The following is a 20,636-nucleotide window of genomic DNA, read 5'->3' on the forward strand; positions in this document are numbered from 1 at the left end:
TTATTCACTGATATCCTGTTGCCAAAGCAAGTCACATGGCCAACTCCAGAGCCAAAGAGTGAAAAGAGGTTTTGGTGAGGAAGATAAGTATACCTTCTCAAAAAGAACATTGTTCATTGGAGGATTTGTGGACAATAGACAATTTCTATAGTGAAGCAATTTAAGATTGAAATTATTTTCTCACCTAAATAATCTGATCCTCTGAAGAGTTCAGGTGATGAGAAGCTACTTAAACTCTCTTCAAGACTGTTGTATTCTGTATAAGAGTCTGTGATTGAATTGCTCAGAAGAGAACTAGAAATATGCTGCAAACTTAATCCTGTAGAATAAACAAACAAAAAGGGTAAAATGTTTCAATAGTACACAGACTCAAAATCCTAAGAACTTAAATTTGTAGAAATGTACATGCAGTTGTATGCTAAAAATGTAAAATTACTTCCACATATAAATGAATAGGCATCCTATTTGTATACCATTTTAATTTCAATCTTAGAAAATAATTCTGTTTTTGATGTACAGAAAACGCATTATAATCCTTTTCCATTGTTTTCCAAAATTTTATAACTTATTCCTTCCCTACTTTGATTTAGTTGTGATGCTTGACTCAAAAATCCAAGTTATATATTTAAGTAACCTACTAACTGTAAGCTAGCTAGCTAAGGAGAAGAAAAGGTGATTCTAGTTATTCCATTTAAAAAACAATGAAGGCGGCCAGATGGCTCAGTTGATTGGAACTTGAGCTCTGAGCAGCCAGGTTGTTGGTTTGATTCCCACATGGGCCAGTGGGCTGCGCCCTCCGCAACTAGATTGAAGACAAATGACTAGATTGAAGACAAATGACGTGAGCTTAACTGCCGCTGAGTGGCCGGTGGGCAGCTGGATAGCTCAGTGGGTTGGAGTGTATGCTCTTAACAACAACGTTGCCAGTACAACTCCCACATGGGATGGTGGGCTGTGCCCCTCCGCAACTAGACTGAAAAAAATGGTGACTGGACTTGGAGCTGAGCTGCGCCCTCCACAGCTAAGATTGAAGGACAACAACTTGACTTGGAGCTGAGAAAAAAAACCACACTGTTCCCCAATAAAGTCCTGAAGGTACATGCTGTAAAATCTTTTTTAAAAAGGGGCGGCCCAATGGCTCACTTGGTTAGAGCGTGAGCTCTGACCAACAGATTTGCCAGTTAGATTCCCACATGGGATGATAGGCGGCATCCCCTGCAACTAAGACTGAAAACGGCGACTGGACTTGGAGCTGAGTTGCGTCCTCCACAACTAGATTGAAGGACTGATGGGCCCTGGAGAAACACACTGTTCCCCAATATTCCCCAATAAAAAATTTTTTTAAAAAATGAGCCTAAAAATAGACAAATAGATCAAACAAAATGACAGAGCGCCTAGAAATATATATATATGAACAACTGATTTTTGACCAAGGCAATTCAGCAGAGAAAGGATATTCTTTTAAAAAAATTAATTATGCTGGAACAATTGGATATCCATACACAAAAGCAAAACAAAACAAAAAATTTACGCTTATATCTTCCATCATATAAAAATATTAACACTAAATGGATCATACACCTAAATGTAAATCCAGAAAGAAAAAACAGAGGAGACCCTGAGTTAGTAAGATTTCTTTGATATAACACTAAAACAATGAGTTATAAAACATTAGCAATGATAAACTGGAGTTCATCAAATTTAAAAACTTCTGTTCAGAAGAGATTAAGATGAAAAGACAAACCACAAACTAAGAGAAAACATTTGCAAATGGACTGGAATCCAGAATATAAAGAAATCTAAAAATTCAATATTAAGAAAACGGGCAAAATATTTGAATAAAGAACCTCCCAGACTTAGAGGTCATAAAGTCATTCTTGTGAGAGTGGAATAGAATGAAGAATTTTCCAATAAATTACAGGGACAGAACTTAGTACTACAAGTTAAAAATCAGAAAGTTCAGTAAGAAAAGAGAAAACATACTCTGCTATAGTCAGTCAGCATTTATTAAACACTCTCAACATGACAAAAGAGCGATCAATAGTATAGAAACTGGTGGGGTGGGGTTAAGGGATGAAAGAGGAGCATTGCTTTGAAAACCTATTATCTCCTATTTTGGAGCTGTCTTATGCCTAACTCTGCTCATCTATTACCTACCTGAGAACTAACTGTCCTTCCTACTTTAACTCATCGCACCTTTTTCTCCCACTCCAACTCCCTCCTTAAAGCTGACATTTGTTTCCTACCTGGCCACTTCTTCCTGACACCACTGCAACACTTAAATTGACTGACCCAATCTTCCACCCTTCTTCACCTACTCAGATGTCAGAGGTAGGTTATCCCTCCGAGCATCTTCGTTTCCTCTACTCCAACTGCCCTAGAGTGTCCTGTCCCTGTACTTGCTCCTTTTTATTCTTCTCACTCGGCCTTCATCCTTTCCACCCATATGTTGTTACATCTCATCTCTCTTGCCTTCCATCTCTCAAAATTCCATGAATACCACTCACAGGAGATCTACACCTTCCACCAAACCCCAGAACTCAACCCAGGCTCAGAAATTAGGAAAGCCCCATATTCACCATCTGGGTTGTTGGGTAGAGAAAAGAGTAAGTATTCATGGCTGTATCAGTGGAAGGTTGTTTCTGATGTCACAAGTTAGAAATGTAAATGCATTTATATTAAATTATACAATACAGTTTTAAAAAGTCAAATAGTTCTACAACGCTTATAACAAAAACTACAATCTCGTCTCATACTTCCCCATCATAATTCCATACTCGCTAGAGACAACTACTTTTAACTCTATTAACTATTTCTTTTAATGTCTACCTTTAATTTCTAATTTAAATGTATTCAACAATTCTATTATTATGACTGCTCAAATGTATTTACAGCTGAGCCATATACTATGCGCTATATTAATCACTTTTGCTACAAGTCTTTGTTTTTTTCTTGATTACTTAATTTTAAAATTAGTTTTCTAAGTACCTATCATATTTCATCCCATCTTTCTTGCAAGAGTATAAATTTCCTCTCAATACTTTAAAGGACACCAGGTTATCTATCAGTTCCTTTTTTTCTTTCCTTTCTTCCTCCCTCCCTCTCCCTTCTCTTCTTCTTTCCTTTCTCCTTTTTTCCATTTTTTAAAAAGAAGTATTGCAATTGGACATCTCAATACACTTGCTCAAGTTTGGACTGGTTGTCCTCTAGACATGCTGCACAGGTGTCTTCTTGGGATTTCCCTTTACCATTATCCTAAGAAATTCTTTCACATACTTCCTGTATTAGAGCCTTTGATTCCTGGATCCCATGATTTCTTCTTTATTGATTTACTCTCTGATTTTATTGGAGTATCTCCTTCATTTCTGAGAAAAGGTGCACGAAAGAACTGTCTAAAAATTCTTTATACTATCTTCACACTTGAGTGATGGCTTGGCTGGCTAAAGAATTCTAGACTAATATATTAATAAGACAGATTCCGCCTTTCAATGTTTGACATAGTAAAACTTCACTGCTCCCCCTTATCCTTCTGCCCCACATTTGGGCAAACTGGTAAAAAAGGCCCTGGTGCTCCATCTTTTAACAATGGTGGTAAAAACATGCACAGGAAAATTCATCACGGCCCCATCCTCTAACTACATAAAAACCCCAATCCAGTCTCTTTTCCCCACTCTCTCAAGCCATTTTCAGGCCTGCTTGGGAGTCGCTTTCCACGCCAGAAAACCTCACTATATAAGTAATAATCCTTTCATTACCTCTTGGTATGTGGGTGACATGATCAGTTCTGAAATCTGAGCCAAATTTTGGGTGGGGACCTATCCTGTCTCTGCAAAATCAGTTCTCTTCAGAATTTTAAATGCATTTTTCCACCATGTTCTAGATTCTGGAGTTGCTCTTGAGAAGTTTAACGCCATTCATATTCTTGATTGCTTATTTGCAATCAACAATTATTTCTCTGGAAGACTGAAGATTTTTTTTGTCCTGAGGATTTTCTAATTACATAACGTTTTGCCTTCTTGTGGGTCTTTTCTCATTCACTGTAACAGTCAGTTGGTGGACTCTTTCAATATGTACACTAAAAAAAATTCTAGTTTTATGTATTTAATAATTTCCCTTGTGTTCACAATGTCTGGAACTACTATTTTTCAAGATGTTAGAATGCCTGGACTCAGCTTCTAATTATTTTTTTAATAGCAGCTTTATTGAAATAAAATTCATATTCCATAAATCTCAACCCTTTAAAGTATACAATTAAATAAGAGTTGTGTCACCAATGCCATAATTTTTATCTTCTTTCTTCTCTTTAATGTTTGTTCAACTTTTAGAATATTTCCTTGACTTCATCATCTAATTCTTCATAGAATATTATATTTGTGATTTTTTATTTTTATTTTTCAAGAATTCTTCTTGTTCTCTCAATGTTCTTTTTTACAGTAGCCTGCACTTGTTTCATAGATATTTTTCATCATTCTGAAGATAATACTAAAAATATGGCTTTGAAAGGTTTTCTTTTCTTTGCATTGTCTGTGTCCTTCAAGTTTCTTTGTATTTGGCATCTCTTTTACTTTAAATGTTTTCTTTCAATGCCTGGTAATTCTTTAACGTTTGAGAATGAGGTACTGAAATAACAGTTGGAAACTAGATGCATGAGTGAAGTTTAGGAAGTAGAGAGCTTTACTGAAGGGTATTTATACAGGGACCAGGTCATTACTGCCAGAATATAGGTCTTCTCTTGGGCAGAAAAGTTTCCAAAAGAGAAATCCTCCAGTCTCCTAATTTGGGTATATTTTCCTGAGTAGGACAAGGGGTCTGGAGGTTTCACCACTAAGTATACAGATCTTACAATTCCCTTCCCTCCTCCTCCCTCCCCACTGTTAGTTTTCAATATCGCACCTCCGCCCTGAGCAGTACCTAGCACCCCTGAGTCCAGACCCTCTGCTTCAAAGTCTCTGGACTGCCAGAGACTTGGGAAAAAGAGTAGTTGCCTGGTCACACAGTGTTGGGGAAGGGATCAAAGTATGTAACTGCTACTTTTAAAGATTTCCCCAAATCCTATTTTCAAGACTATCTATACCCATTCTTTCAAGAATATGTGATGCCTCTAATTTTTCAACCTACAGCCTAAGTCAGTTTGCTTCTTGGTTTGTTCTTACTCTAGGTACCCGCTTTTTATCCCTAAAAAAATTTTTTTTGTCTGTTAGGCCAATTATGATTTATTTATCTACCTTCCAGATTCCAAAATTGTTGATAATCTATTGTCAGCTGAGGTCTCCCTCTTTTTCTCCATCTTGTGGCTTCACGCCTTCTTTATACTTTTAGTGATATTTCAGTGAGGTTTCAGAAGGGAGAAGTAAAAGTGTATGTTCAATCTTTCACATTAAATATGAAGTCCTGAATTAATTTTCATCATATTGCAAAGTCACTAGATTTCAAGATAGAATTAAAATAATTATATGTTAAATAGGATTAATCCTATGGGCTGCTCAAAACCTAACCATTTACATTTTATTATGAGAAAAGCATTCCAGGTTTCAAATATCAATCAACAAATGAACTCTTAGACTACAACCAGTTTGTAAATTAGAGATAGTCTATTTTCTATTTCCTTATACCTTTCACACATAAACTTGATAAATCTAGTAACCAAGGACATTTATCATGTATTTAAACTACAATTTTAGAAAATACTGATTATAGTTAAATGGTTTATTTTCTCTAAACAGAATACAAAACTCATTCAATAAGTATTTGAAACTATATTGTGTCTCAAGAATGGAATAGGAAGATAAAAGGTAGTACTTATTCTCAGTGGCTTTAGAGCCAAAAGGAACGGAAACAATTATACTACTGTTTTCAGTTCTATGACAGAAGTATACAAAGAATGCCACAGAACTATCAGGATAGGACAACTCACGTAGAAAGAGAGAAGAGCGGTCAGAAGCTTCCCAGAAGAGATGGTACCTGAATTTATTTTTGAAGAACAAGTAGGAGTTAACCAGAACCTCAATCCTATCTTCTAGCTTGCTATTTGATTTTCAGCTGAATTAATTCAATATTATGCTCATTTATTGAGTTTTTAAATTTGATATTTTTAGTTTCCAAGGATATAATATTTTTATAGTAGCCTGTTATATTACGGATTCAATGACTTATTGTCTCTAAAGAGACATTTAAAGTTTTCTGCCATTTCCTCAGGTGTTAGTCCTTCTATTTGTTGAATTTGTTGCTTCTCTTCCATGGCACTGTCTTTCTTCAAAAGTTTGGCTCTTCCTGGTTATCTGTTCGTATTTCTATTTTAACCTCTGTATGGCAATGAGTACAAACTCTGTAGCCTAATTCTGGAGATTTTTAGAAGAGTGATGAGACATTCTGGTGACTTATGTTGTGTGGGGGGGGTTATCCCCCTATATATTCTGGGTATTGTAGGTTACATGGGGACACTGCCCTAATTATCTGGCTAGTGTCCATACTGGAAGTCTCCTGCGTCAGAATTCCCACTTCAGAGAGCCATCCTGTATCTTTATCCTTAAAAGCATCAGTATAATCTATCTCTTTTACTTTTTTCTCCCTCTTCTACCCTTGCAGTAATCTGGATTTACTTCAGACTCTCCTCTGTTTCTCACTCCAGCACCAACACTGACCTTAGGAACCAACCCCTTAGTTCACTTTGCTTGGGAGTAGGTCCCAGGGTTTCATCCTGGCAACAGGCACTGGTAGCTGCCAGTGTTTTCAGTAAGAAGGGAATGAGGAGAAGAGGCCAGGGCATATAGTGCTTAATCTAGGAATAGATATCACATTGATTTGGTTATTTTGAAAATGCAAAACTAACGTCAACTTTTATATTAGTTCTATCACCTTGAAACTTCCTTTAAGGTCCCGTCTATTATAGTTTTTTGCACTTATTGACTAAGCATTTCAATTATCTCTAGAACTATTCTTACCTCTGCAGTGGTTTTTGTCTGCTCTTTTTCTTCATTAATCTGATCTCATATGCTTTTAAGAATTCCTCAGTATTTCTGGTGTGCTGATGGAATCCTTCCTTGCTTTCAAAAATAACTTCAATTACACCAATATGTAGGTGGCTCACAAATTTCTATCAGCTGCCCTCCATATCCAACTGCTTATTTGACACTGCTGCTTAGTCATCTTAAAGGCACCCATAATTTAATATATTAATATTAAAAAAATGAAATTTACGATCTTTCCCTCAAACAAGTTTTTTTGGTTTGTTTTTTTCAGTAAATGGCACCACCTTATATATCCAGTTATGCAAGCCAGAAACAGGTGTCATCATTGATACTTCTATTTCCTTCATTCTTCATTTGCAAAATTCTCTCAGTTTTACTTCCTTAAACTAGCAATCATATAAGCCCACTTTTTCCCATTTCCAATGTCCTCTGTTAGTACAAAGTGCCACTAAAGTGCCGTTTCTCCACTAAACTACAGCAATCACCTCCTAACTGGTCTACTTGCATCCATTTCTACTTCTGTCCATACTGTAGTTAAAGTGATCGTGTCATTCTCTATTTAAAAGACTCGAGTGGCTTCCTGCTGCTCCAAAGATAAACACCAATAGCTTTGACATGGTCTGCAAGGCTACACAAGGCCTCTCTGTCTGTCTAACCTTGACTTATTATCACATCTCCTCCTCTTCTCTGTACTACAGACACACTGGCCTTCTTTCAGTTTACTGAGCACATAACACTCAGTCCCACGTTAGGGTCTTTACACATGCGGTTTCCTCTCCCTGGATTACTCTTTACTCACCTCTTTGCATAGTTACTATCTACTCTTCTTCAGATCTCAATTGAATTGCCATTGCTTCACGGATGCCTTCCCTAATCTCTCTAACTAAAACTTGATTAATTACACGGAAGTCAATCTCTCTTTTGTAGCACTTACACAGCTGTAATTTACAGGTGTGTATTTGAAGGCTTTGAGGATGAAGGTCAGCACAGGCAGAAGGATTCATCGTGGACTAGGAGAAAGATACCACTTCCACTGAGATGGAAAGATGGAAGAGATACAAATGGATGCTTATGTTTGTAGGAAAGATAACTGAGGGAGTTCACATTTGACAGTCTTACCTGATACTAATTCACTATCTGATGAACTACTGGCAACCTGGAGGTCATCAGTCACTGACTCCTATAAGAATTAAACATATAGTACAAATTATGAGATTGAATACTTTTATCTTATAATATTATATCACATTGACTTGGTTATTTTGAAAATGAAAAACTAATGTCAACTTTGTATACTAGTTTCATATGTATAATAGTATTTCAGCTATTGATCACAGGTATAATCTTATATTTAATATTAAATCTGAAAATAAATATTAAAATATAATATTGTGGACATTTTTTTAAAGTTTCAGGTACGATGGTGTCAATTTGCAAACATGAATCAAAACCTTTAAACCTGATCCAACCTTTGACCCACTGCAAAGTATTTGTCTTAGGAAAACAATTTCAGGTACACAAAAAAAACTTCTGCAGCAGGATGTTTAATGATATCTATAACAGCAACACCTTAGAAACAATCTCAACTGTCCAACCACAGCAAAACAGTACTACAAATTACAGTACCTTTCTATAAGAGAAAGCACTATACAGACACTAAAAATCATATTTTGAAGACTATTTAATGTTGGAGGAATACACAATCAGGTAATATGTAAAATGAAAAAAAGGCACAGCCAAAAAAATGGAAAGAAATATACAAAAATTAAAAGAAATTGCTTAAACACTTTTTTTGCATAATCTGAATCATCTACAAGGAACACTTAACACTGTTATAACCTGGGGTAAGAGCCTTTTGAAAAAAAATTTTTTAATGAAACTGCCCTCTGCCCAAAAACATGTTATAGAGGAATATGTAAATTGAAACACTGAAACACAACTATCAAATTTAATGACAATGTCAGAAGAGTCACAGACAATTTTTAAAATCCAAGTTTTCCAAACTACTGCTATACATCTTTAAAATATTGTACAGAATCCAAATGAAATACAGTAGATTAAGAAGTTATATAATTTTCTGGGAGATACCAAGATAGCACAGTAGGTAAATGCTATGCTTACCTTCTCTTATGAACACATCAAAATTACAACTAAACTACTAAACAACCATCATTGAGAATTGCCTAAAATCTTGCTGAACTGAAGCTCTACAACTAAAGACATGCAGAAGAAGCCAACTGAAGACTGGGAGGGGCAGAGATGCAGAATGGGCTGGTCCCACACCCATGTGTGACCATTGAAGATCGGGAGGGATATTACAACTGTGGAGGTCCCCCTTACCCCCAGAGAAGTGAGAAGTCCCAGTCTCACCCCAGCCCAGGGTTCCAGTGCCAGGAAGAGAAGTCCCCATAATTTCTGGTTGTAAAAACCAGTGAAGACAGAGGGCGACTGCATTCCCAAGCACTCCTCTTAAAGGGACCATGTGCGGACTTACCCACCAACAGAACCACTCGCTCTGAGCTCCAGCGCTGGGCAACAGCTGGAAAGGAGGCAGGGACATATGGTAGAGAACTGAGTTGTCTGAAGTGGGTGGGGGCTGGAGAGGTGGCTTTCTCCTGGATGGAGGAGCTGGTAGAGGCCATTGTTTCTTTGTTGAGCCCTCCCCCTTCCTGATATGCAGACACAGGTGGCCACCATATCTGAGTCTCTGCCATTAGTTCGCCACACCCTGGCGACTGGAGACCACGCCCCGCCCAACTTTTGGACACACCCAAGCCACTTCCAGTGACTTTTTCGTACAAACTGCCTGCCTTAGCTCATGCTGCAGACTTTCCTAGGGTATCTCAAAAGGTTCACGGAACCCAGACAAGCAGCATCTGGCTTGACCATATCCTGTACCTCTCGCTGAGCAGCCCTAGGCTGGCACTAGTGGCGGCCAGCCTTGGTTCGCGGCTTGGCCTCTCAAGGAGCATCCAAGCATGGCACGAGCAGCAGCCATCTGTGGATTTCTTTGTGGCTCCTGCCCAGTGGCCCCAGGTGGGGCATGGGCTGTGGCTGAACTTAACCTATAGCAGATCCCCTCCAAAGTGGTCCTGGGCCTGGAGCCCCCAGTGGCCAGCTTCAAAACAAGCTGGAGCATCATCCAGCCGCCTCCAAGTACAACTCTCCCAAGGGATGAATGGGCAGGCACCAGAGCCCTGCTGAGGCAGATCCTGCTCTGTAGGGTCAGCCCCTGCACAACAACTCTTCCACTGTCATTAAGGCCAGTCCTCACAACCAGTGAGCCCAAGGTCAGTCTATCCCATTGATGTGCAATTATCAACCAAGGCTCAACTACAAAAGGAGGGCACATACAACCCATTCAAGGGACACAACTGGAGCATGTGGCTCAGGTGTCCAGAAAGACTGCACCAGTGAGCCCCACAGTACACCTACTACATAAGGCCACTCTATTAAGATCAGAAGACATAGCAGCCTTACCTAATACATAGAAATAAACACAAGGAGGCAGCCAAAATGGGCAGACAAAGAAACATGTCCCAAATGAAAGAACAGAACAAAGCTGCAGAGAAAGAGCTAAACAAAATGGAGACAAGTAATCTATCAGATGCAGAGTTCCAAACACTGGTTATAAGGATGCTCACTGATCTCAGGGAGAACTTTAACAAAGAGTTAGGAAACATAAAAATGGAGAGATAAAATATAAAAAAGAACCAGTCAGAAATAAAAAATACATTAACAGAAATGAAGAGTATAGTGCAGGGAATCAACAGTAGATTAGATGAAGCAGAGGATTAAACTGCGATGTAGCAAATAAGGTAGCAGAAAAACACACAACTAGAACAGCAAAAAGAAAACAGAATCCAAAAAACAGGATAGTTTAAGGAGCCTCTGGGCCAACATCAAGCATATCAACATTTGCATTATAGGGGTACCAGAATGAGGAGAGAGAGAACAAGGAATTGAAAATCTATTTGAAGAAATAATGACAAAAAATTTCCCTAACCTGATGAAAGAAATAGACATACAAGCTCAGGAAGCACAGAGAGTCCCAAACAAGGTGAACTCAAAGAGGCCAACACCAAGACACATTATAATTAAAATGTTAAAGATTAAAGACAAAGAGAGAACCTTAAAAATAGCAAGAGAAAAGCAGTTAGTTACCTACAAGGGAGCCCCCATAAGAATGTCAGCTTTGCAGGCCAGAAGGAATTGGCAGGAAATATTCAAAGTGATGAAAAGCAAGGACCTATAATCAAGATTATTCTACCCAGCGAAGCTATTATTCAGAATTAAAGGACAGATAAAGAGCTCCCAGACAAGAAAAAGTTAAAGGAGTTCATCATCACCAAACCAGTATTACGAGGAACTGGAGAGGGACTTCTTTAAGATGGAAGTGGTTAGGAATTGGAGAAAAAGGAAAGGATTAAAAAATACAAATTGGTTATTATACAATAGTCATGGGGATGCAGGGTACAGCATAAGGAATATAGTCAATAATATTGTAATAACTATGTATGGCGCCAGATAGGTATTGGATCTATCAGGATGATAGATGGGAGGCAGTGTGGGGGGCAGGGTGAAAAAGGTGAGGGTATTAAAAAATACAAATTGGAGAGGTGAGGAAAAATGGCGGCGTGAGGTGAGCCTCTGTAAAGCTCCCCTGGAATTTACAACGAATTGCACAACAAAAACTCCACAAAGGACTCCCTGCACAGCAGACAGGCAAGACGAAGAGGTCCACTACCAAACTCACCTACAGGTGGGAGATTCGCGCGCGCGAGGGGGGGGGGAGGGAAGGGAGAAGTGCAGAGACGGAGCTGCGCGGGCACAGAACGCAGACCTAGCTCAGTGCTCTGAGCTCGCTATTTCCTAGAGCTACCGCAGCTGCGGGAGAGGGAAGAACTCGGACTGCTAGGGCTCCACTTCCCACAGGGCTGAGGGGACAGCATATAACACGGCTGAACCCAACGCTCACGGCAGAGACCTCGGAGAAAAGACTGAGGGAAGAAGGCTGAAAACGGTGGTGTAAGCCCTCACTGCCGAGCAGAGAACGGAGCCTTAGGCACTGAGACGATCCGCCCCCTCCCTACCCTCCCAGAGCTCGCCCTGCCCCCACCTGCCCGGTGCTAGAAACAGAACAGTAGCAGTGTCAGATCAAAAGAACAGAATATTTGCTGTTCTGAGAACTATGGACTGCAGACACAGATTCGCAGCCCAACTAGTTCTGGCAAAGGGGAGGGAGCTGTGGAAGCAGGACCGGCTGTGGTGGTGGTCGCCGCCATTGCTCTGGGCCACCTCTCACAACTCACCCCGCCCCTGACCCCACCTATCTGGGCGGATCCCTGCAGGAGTAAACAGAACTGCTGAAACATACAGGCTCTGAATCAGGAGCTGGAAGAGCTTTGGAACATCAAAAGCTCTCCACATACCCATCGGGACACTGTGCCCTGTGACCTAGACGAACTATTAACAGAGGAGAAGCCCGTCTCCCAGGGAATCCCCCCATTGTGTGAGAAGCTGGAATAGTGCAGAGAAAACATAGCACTACCGTGTGGGAGAAGAAAAATAAGCTGCAGTCGGAGAAAAAATAAAACATTCTACCAACAAGTACTGGAAAACAAAAGAAAGACCGCTTCCTATCAACCTGTTGCAGAAGCCACTCCTGTAGATGTCTAGGAAGAGAAATAGTAAACCAGTAATTGCCATGAATAACCAAGGCAACAAGATAGCTCAGAAAGAAAGTGAAACATCTCCAGAAAAGGCACTTAAAGATACAGAAATATGTGACTTAAATGACAGAGAATTCAAGATTGCAATTCTGAAAAAACTCAACGAGATGCAAGAAAATACAGATAGGCAGTTAAATGAACTCAGAAACACAATCAAAGAACAGCATGAGCATTTTAAGAAAGAGATTGAAATTTGAAAAAAGAACCAAATAGAATTTCTGGAGATTAAGAACTCAATAGAAGAAATTAAGAATGAAATAACCAGCCTAGGTAGTAGAGTTGACCAGATGGAGCAAAGAATCAGTGACATCGAAGATAGAAACCTGGAAATTACACAGATGGAAGAAGAAAGAGACTTGAGACTTAAAAGAAATGAAAGAACTCTACAAGAACTTTCTGACTCCATCAGAAAGAGCAATATAAGAATAATGGGCATACCAGAAGGAGAAGAAAGAGAGAAGGGAACAGAGAATATATTCAAACAAATTGTCGATGAGAACTTCCCAAACTTGTGGACAGAACTGGACCCTCGAATCCAAGAAGCAAATAGAACACCTAGTTACCTCAATCCCAACAGGCCTTCTCCAAGGCACATTGTATTGAAGCTGTCTAAAATCAACGACAAAGAAAGAATCCTCAAGGCAGCCAGGGAAAAGAAGATGGTAATTTACAAAGGAAAGCCCATTAGATTATCATCAGATTTTTCAGCAGAAACTCTACAAGCCAGGAGGGAGTGGAACCAAATATTCAAACTATTGAAAGAGAGAAATCATGAGCCAAGAATAATATATCCAGCAAAGATATCCTTTAGATATGAAGGAGGAATAAAGACCTTTCCAGACATACAGAAGCTGAGGGAATTTTCTAATACACGACCTGCACTACAAGAAATACTAAAGGAGGCTATTCGACCACCATCAACAGGGACAATTTGTGGCAACCAAAACTCAAAAAGGGGAGAGTAAAGGCCTGAACCGAATATGGGAATGGAGAAAGTAAGCGTGCTGAAGAAAATGGAATACTCTAAATATCAAACTTTCTTTTACATAAACTTAAGGGTAACCACTCAAAAAAATCCAGAACTGAAATATATACTGTAATAAAAGAAGAAACAGAGGGAAACATCATAGAATACCACCACACAGAAATAATAGACAACAACAAAAGGCAAAGAAACAATGGAGACTCAGCCTTACCAGAAAACTAAAGATAGAATGACAGGAAATCCTCACATATCAATAATCACCCTAAATGTAAATGGGATTAACTCAACAATAAAAAGGCACAGAGGAGCAGATTGGATAAAAAACTAAAGCCAACCATATGCTGTCTCCAAGAGACACATCTCAGCTACAAGGACAAGCATAGACTCAAAGTGAAAGGGTGGAAATTGACACTCCAAGCAAATGGTACCCAGAGAAAATCAGGTGTAGCCATAATGATATCAGCTGAAACAGACTTCAAGGTGAAAAAGATAACAAGAGACAAATATGGACATTTCATAATGGTGAAGGGGACTATACAACAAGAAGACATAACAGTCATCAATATTTATGCCCCCAATCAGGGAGCACCGAAATATACAAAACAACTACTAACAGAACTAAAGGGAGAAATTGACCAAAACATAATTATACTAGGGGACTTAAAGAAAATAAATAACGAAATAGCAGCCCTAAATGACACATTAGATGAAATGGACATAATTGACATTTATAGAGCATTTCATCCTAAAACATCAGACTATACATTCTTTTCTAGTGTACACGGAACATACTCAAGGATAGACCATATATTGGGACATAAAATCAGTCTCAGCAAATTTAAGAAGATTGAAATCATACCAAGCAATTCTTTGAAATTGGATATCAACTGCAAAAGGAAAGCAGGAAAAAACACAAATACATGGAGATTAAACAACATACTTTTAAAGAACGACTGGGTCAAAGAAGAAGTTAGAGGAGAGATCAAAAGATACATAGATACATGCAATGGAGGAAAGACAGCCTCTTCAATAAATGGTGCTGGGAGAATTGGATAGCCACATGCAAAAGAATGAAACTGGACTGCTATTTGTCACCATGTACCAAAGTTAATTCAAAATGGATCAAAGATTTAAGCATAAGACCTGACACAATAAACTGCATAGAAGAAAACATAGGTACTAAACTTATAGACCTTGGGGTCAAAGAGCATTTTATGAATTTGACTCCAAAGGCAATGGAAGTAAAAGCTAAAATAAACGAATAGGACTATATGAAACTTAAAAGCTTCTGCACAGCAAAAGAAACCATCAACAAAATAAAGAGGCCACCAACTGAATAGAAGATTTTTGCAAACAGTGCCTCTGATAAGGGGCTAATATCCAGAATATACAAGGAACTCGTGCAACTCAACAACGAAAAAACAAACAACCCAATTGAAAAATGGGCAGAGAACTTGAAGAGACATTTCTCCAAAGAGGACATACAAATGGCAAATAGACATATGAAAAAATGCTCAACATCACTAATCATCAGAGAAATGCAAATCAAAACCACAATGAGATGTCACCTCACCCCAGTCAGAATGGCTACCATCAACAAGACAAATAGTAACAAGTGTTGGAGAGGCTGTGGAGAAAAAGGAACCCTCATACACTGTTGGTAGGAATGCAGACTGGTGCAGCCGTTATGGAAGGAAGTGTGGAGGTTCCTCAAAAAATTACGAATAGAATTGCCATATGACCCAGCAATCCCTCTCCTGGGTATCTACCCAAAAAATCTGAAAACATTTATCCATAAAGACACGTGTGCTCCAGTGTTCATTGCAGCTTTATTTACGGTGGCCAAGACATGGAAACAACCAAAATGTCCTTCGATAGATGAATGGATAAAGAAGTTGTGGTATAGATACACGATGGAATACTATTCGGCGGTAAGAAAAGATGATCTAGGAACATTTGTGACAACATGGATGGATCTTGAGAGTGTAATGCTGAGCGGAATAAGTCAGACAGAAAAAGCAGAGAACCATGTGATTTCACTGATATGTGGTATATAAACCAAAGACAACAAAAGAACAAGACAAACAAATGAGAAACAAAAACTCACAGACACAGACAATAGTTTAGAGGTTACCAGAGGGTAAGGGGGGTGGGGGGTGGGAGATGAGGGTAAGGGGGATCAAATATATGGTGATGGAAGGAGAACTGACTCTGGGTGGTGAACACACAATGGGATTTATAGATGATGTAATACAGAATTGTACACCTGAAATCTATGTAATTTTACTAACAATTGTCACCCCAATAAATTTAAAAAATAAATTATAAAAAAAAAACAAAAAACTTAAAAAATACAAATTGGTAGTTACAAAATAGTCATGAGAACAACCAAAATGCCCTTCGATAGATGAATGGATAAAGAAGTTGTGGTATATATACACAATGGAATACTATTCTGCCATAAGAAAAGATGAAATAGTGCCATTTGCGATGATATGGATGGATCTTGAGATTATAATGCTAAGCGAAATAAGTCAGACAGAAAAAGCAGAGAACCATATGATTTCACTGATATGTGGTATATAAACCAAAAACAGCAAAACAGAACAAAACAAACAAATGAGAAACAAAAACTCGTAGACACAGATAATAGTTTAGTGGTTACCAGAGGGTAAGGAGGGAGGGGGGTAATAAATGAGGGTAAAGGGGATCAACTATATGGTGATGGAAGGAGAACTGACTCTGGGTGGTAAAAACACAATGGGATTTATAGATGATGTAATACAGAATTATACATCTGAAATCTATGTAACTTTACTAACAATTGTCACCCTAACAAACTTTAATTAAAAAAATAGTCATGAGGGTGTAAAAGGAATATAATCAATAATATGGTAAAAACTATGTATAGTGCCAGGTGGTACTAGTTAGAGGGATCACTTCCTAAATTATATAAATGTCTAACCACTATGCTGTACACTTGAAACTAATATAAAATAATATTGAATGTCAAATCTAACTGAAAATTTTAAAAAGGGAAAAAAGATCAATAATATTGTGATAGTGTGGTACAGTGTCAGATGGTTGCTGGACTTAGCATGGTGATCACTTCTTTAGCATAAGGAATATAATCAAACATGTGGTAATAACACTGTATAGAACTAGATGGGTACTGTTAAATAACTATGAGGTACACCTGAAACTAATATAATATTTTATGTCAGCTGTATTTTAATAAAAAATCTTTTAAAAAAAGAAGTTATATAATATTCTAATGGTAACAAATCCTGTTTCTAGTTGTTAATGGGAAAACATGAAAATGCCTTTAAAATGTTTAAATGCTATCAAACATAAGAAACATTAAAAAAACATTTTACATCTGTAATGCAGAAAATTAGGCAGTGACAGACATTTCAAAAATTTTTGTCAAGGGAAAGAAAACACGAAAACGCATGGCTATGAAACTACCAGAATCAAAAATTCAAGACCTTGTCTAAAGAGTTCTATCAGTGTTTATAAAAACATTAGAAAGCTATGTAGTCTCTATTGAACAAAGACCTCTATTATACTTTCATCTGGAGGTACATCAGACACCGCTGGTCGGTACACTAAGTGTATTCAAGGATCATAGGAGAAGCATACATACACTCAACGGAGCAATCTTCTCATCCTGGGTCTCTTCACTAGTGCTATTTTCTTTCAGGCTTCTCTCTCCCATAACTCGTAACTGCGAGCTAACAAACAACACAATTAGTTTGCACCGTCTGGACTTGGCTCTCCACGTCTCTGTTCACTGTTCAGAATCTGAAAGGATCTTCGGGGACATCATTAGGAAAAAGTAAGGACCGGATGAATTGTACCAATACCCTATTGATGCCACGACTGCTTTCCTGGAGGTTTTAGCTCACTTACTTTTAGGTAACTTGGCAAGATTTCTTTTATATACATATAATTTTTTCTTAAGTCCAATTTCTGGGTCTGTGTTCTGTGAAGAGTGAAATCAGAGTATTCTATTTATTTTCTTTGTTGTCTCTTAGAATGAGAAGCTTTCAGCAGAAAATTAGGATTGCAATTTTGAGGAGAGCAGAAGGCATAGGGCTGTCTATCGTGACTACGCACCTCAATGGCCCAGAGCTGCTACCTCCCGGCACACTCTGCTCCGCTTTCTCCACTATCTTCCGCAAACCGTGCGCCTTGTCATTTCCTTTCCAGCCTGAATGAGGGAGGCACGTTTCAGGACAAAAGCCCTGGAGGCCGGGGCTCCGGAGACCCTGGGACCAAGGCCCGGCCCCGCGGGCTTCCGCCTGCTTAGCCCTCCCCGGTCCCGCCCCCAGGCCACTCCAGCGGGGCTTACAGTGGGCAGCGAGCCTTCGGCCCGGACCTGGGGGGGCCTCCACTGTCGCTGACGGGCCTAGGTCCGGCGTCGGGGTCATGCTGAGCCGCTGGCCGCCCCTCTTTTTGCGGGTATAGACCCGTAGCGGCCACATTGCCATTCACCCTACTCCTCAAAGGACCTCTTGGCCCTCCACTGCCTGTCTGGTCGCCTTCCTGAGGAGCCCAGCTACTGTGGGAGGGAGTCAACGTCAAGGGGGTGGCCTGAGGAGAAGCCAGAGAGTGGTATACAAAGCAGCAAAGGCCCAGGCCAGCAGCACTGACCCTGACGCTCACCCTGACCCGCCCGCCTCGCTCCCGCCTTTTTATCGCCGCCAACCCGCGTGGAGGCTTCTGGGAAGACGGAGTAACATGGCTGCCGCCCCGCCCTTGTGGAGACGTGGAGCTCGGGTACTTGACTGTGGCCTGCGTGGCCCCTGGTGCAGCCCCACATGCGTCATACTGAAGGGAAGCTCACTGAGAACATGTTTTTTCCTCCAACAGGAGCTTGGTCCTTTGCTTTTAACTTTCTCAGTAGTCTCATAGGCCTAACAAGTGCTACTGATGCCTCAGCTGCTCTCCTTATCGCCGCTGCAGTAAAGCCTTGGTAATGGAGTTTTAGATACCTGAGCACAGGGAGCCTAGCATGGGTCAGCCTGACTCAGTGCAGGAAGGTCAGAGAGGAATGAAAGCACTTTAAAGCAACAGGGAGTGTCCTCTTCAGCAATCAACTGAGGGGTCATGGTACTTGAGAGTTTAACCAAGCATTTGAAAGTGTTAGGTTCCAGAAGTTTCTTCTCAAGGACAAGCAGAATCCCTTACCTCCTGCCCAGGAGCTACTTCCAGACTATCTGGGCAGCCTTGTGTCAAAGTGGAGAATTCCATAGGGGCACCCATTTTAGTGCCCTGGGGCTCAGCTCTTTTGCTTCGCTCAATTATAGGAATGACATCCCCCTCCCTCCATACACCCAGGTTGGACCATCTTGCTGCATGTGATAAACATATTGCGCACATAATAACCATCTTATTTTTTTAAATGCCATTTCACAATATTAAAAATGCATTTGTAGAGATGAAATTGAGGTAGATAAAAGGCAGGACTGGCTGTAGAACAAGAACTCTCAGCCCTTTTTGAAACTTGTCCTTGAAACTTATCACCAGCTGCAGAAGAAGAAATCTCCGTCACTTCCAAAACACCCTACTATTCCTCCTACAAGTTTGAATGTACAGCCCCTAATTAAACGGGCACCAAAAATAGTTTCAAACTCGGGCAGGAGTGCTGCTACTCTGTCTATGGAGTAACCTGCTTCTTTCTTCTTCTTTGCTTGAATAAAGTTAACCATGCTTCACTTTCGTTTCTGCTCGTGCTTGAATTCTTTCCTGAGCTGCCAAGAAACCACTATTCCAGGCCCCTCCTCCATGCTTCGCCAAGCGTTTGGCCAAGCTTTCTGAACACCATCACTTTAAACTCTGTATCAGCTCACATTTGAATTCTTTCCTACGTGAAGTCAAGAATCTTCTTGGCCCAGGGCTTGAGTCTCCACACCAGGGGATTTGCTCCGCTGGCATCAAAATTACAAACGCTCAAAGACTTTTCTGTGATGCTCCAATATTATGTGTGTAAATATAAACACGTATATATAGCTGTTGCCAATGCTTCTGGGTCAGCGACTCAAATCAAGGTCCATTGACACCAGTAGAACAAAACTGAGTATTGTTAAGCAGAAAAGAAATTTTACTCTTTGATCAAGGAATGGAGAAGGGTGAGCTCATGCTGTAATGGCACCTACTCCCCAACTGGAAGGAGACTTCTGTATTTATAGACTGTGGTGTGAAGGGATTAAATTATTTTAGGCAGGCGTAATTATTCTTCTACTCTGCCCTTCAGTGCACGATCCTTTTTGCACATGATGCCCCATCGCCATATTGGGTCAAAAGGTCCTTAGCGATGATCTGGTTGCCCCCTCATTTTGCAGCTGAAGAAACCACAGCGTAGGGAGGCTCATTATGACAGATGATTGGCATAAGTGGCATGGATCTCCTGGCATTTGGTTAGCATGCTTGTCATGCTCCCATTCCTTCTAACAAATAGCTGGCAAAGAGATGGGGGAGTAAGAAAAGGCGCTTGAAGCCCTTGGTAGCATGGGGGAGGGGAAGGGGTTACAGATTTGGTCTGTTAAAAGTTTCACCGAAAGCCAGTCTATAAAAGAGGAAGGAAATGTGTCCACTACTAAAGGGTGAGGTAGGGTAGAGACATCTCAACTCAGTCATCTTTCTATGTCCCCTCACTCCATCCCCAAATACACAAACGCCAGCACAAGCATTCAGTCATGAGTGTTAAATCAAAGTTCCATTTCCCCATTGTACTGCTCCCATATCTAGACTCAGAATTCTACTATCAATGTTTTATTTCAGTCATGTGACCAGTTTGATTAGGTTTGGAACAGTTATGGAGATGCTAGCTTCCATGGGAAAACAAATTCCAAATTTTATTTTTCCCCTTCTTCCACCTCAGCCCCGCCGCCCCCGCCCCACTCCCGTTCAAACCATTGTTTCTCAGTCTAGTTTTGTAGGACACAG

The 20,636-nt window shown here is 39.9% G+C and overlaps 1 protein-coding gene across 1 annotated transcript in view; it reads right to left on the bottom strand.

The window, feature by feature from the left end:
• The window catches only part of MEIKIN (meiotic kinetochore factor), an 82,295-nt gene extending 64,123 nt beyond the window's left edge, over positions 1–18,172 (bottom strand). Inside the window, exons 1-5 of the mRNA XM_074314104.1 lie at positions 18,040–18,172; positions 17,805–17,898; positions 17,332–17,419; positions 8,088–8,148; positions 185–319 (exon numbers count right to left, since the gene is read on the bottom strand). Of these exons, the coding sequence (XP_074170205.1) occupies positions 185–319; positions 8,088–8,148; positions 17,332–17,419; positions 17,805–17,898; positions 18,040–18,172 (511 nt within the window). The remainder of the gene's footprint in view (positions 1–184; positions 320–8,087; positions 8,149–17,331; positions 17,420–17,804; positions 17,899–18,039) is intronic.
• Between the last annotated feature and the right edge of the window lie 2,464 nt (positions 18,173–20,636).

The sequence above is a fragment of the Rhinolophus sinicus genome, linkage group LG10, assembly GCF_036562045.2.
Source record: "Rhinolophus sinicus isolate RSC01 linkage group LG10, ASM3656204v1, whole genome shotgun sequence".
Classification (NCBI taxonomy): domain Eukaryota; kingdom Metazoa; phylum Chordata; class Mammalia; order Chiroptera; family Rhinolophidae; genus Rhinolophus; species Rhinolophus sinicus.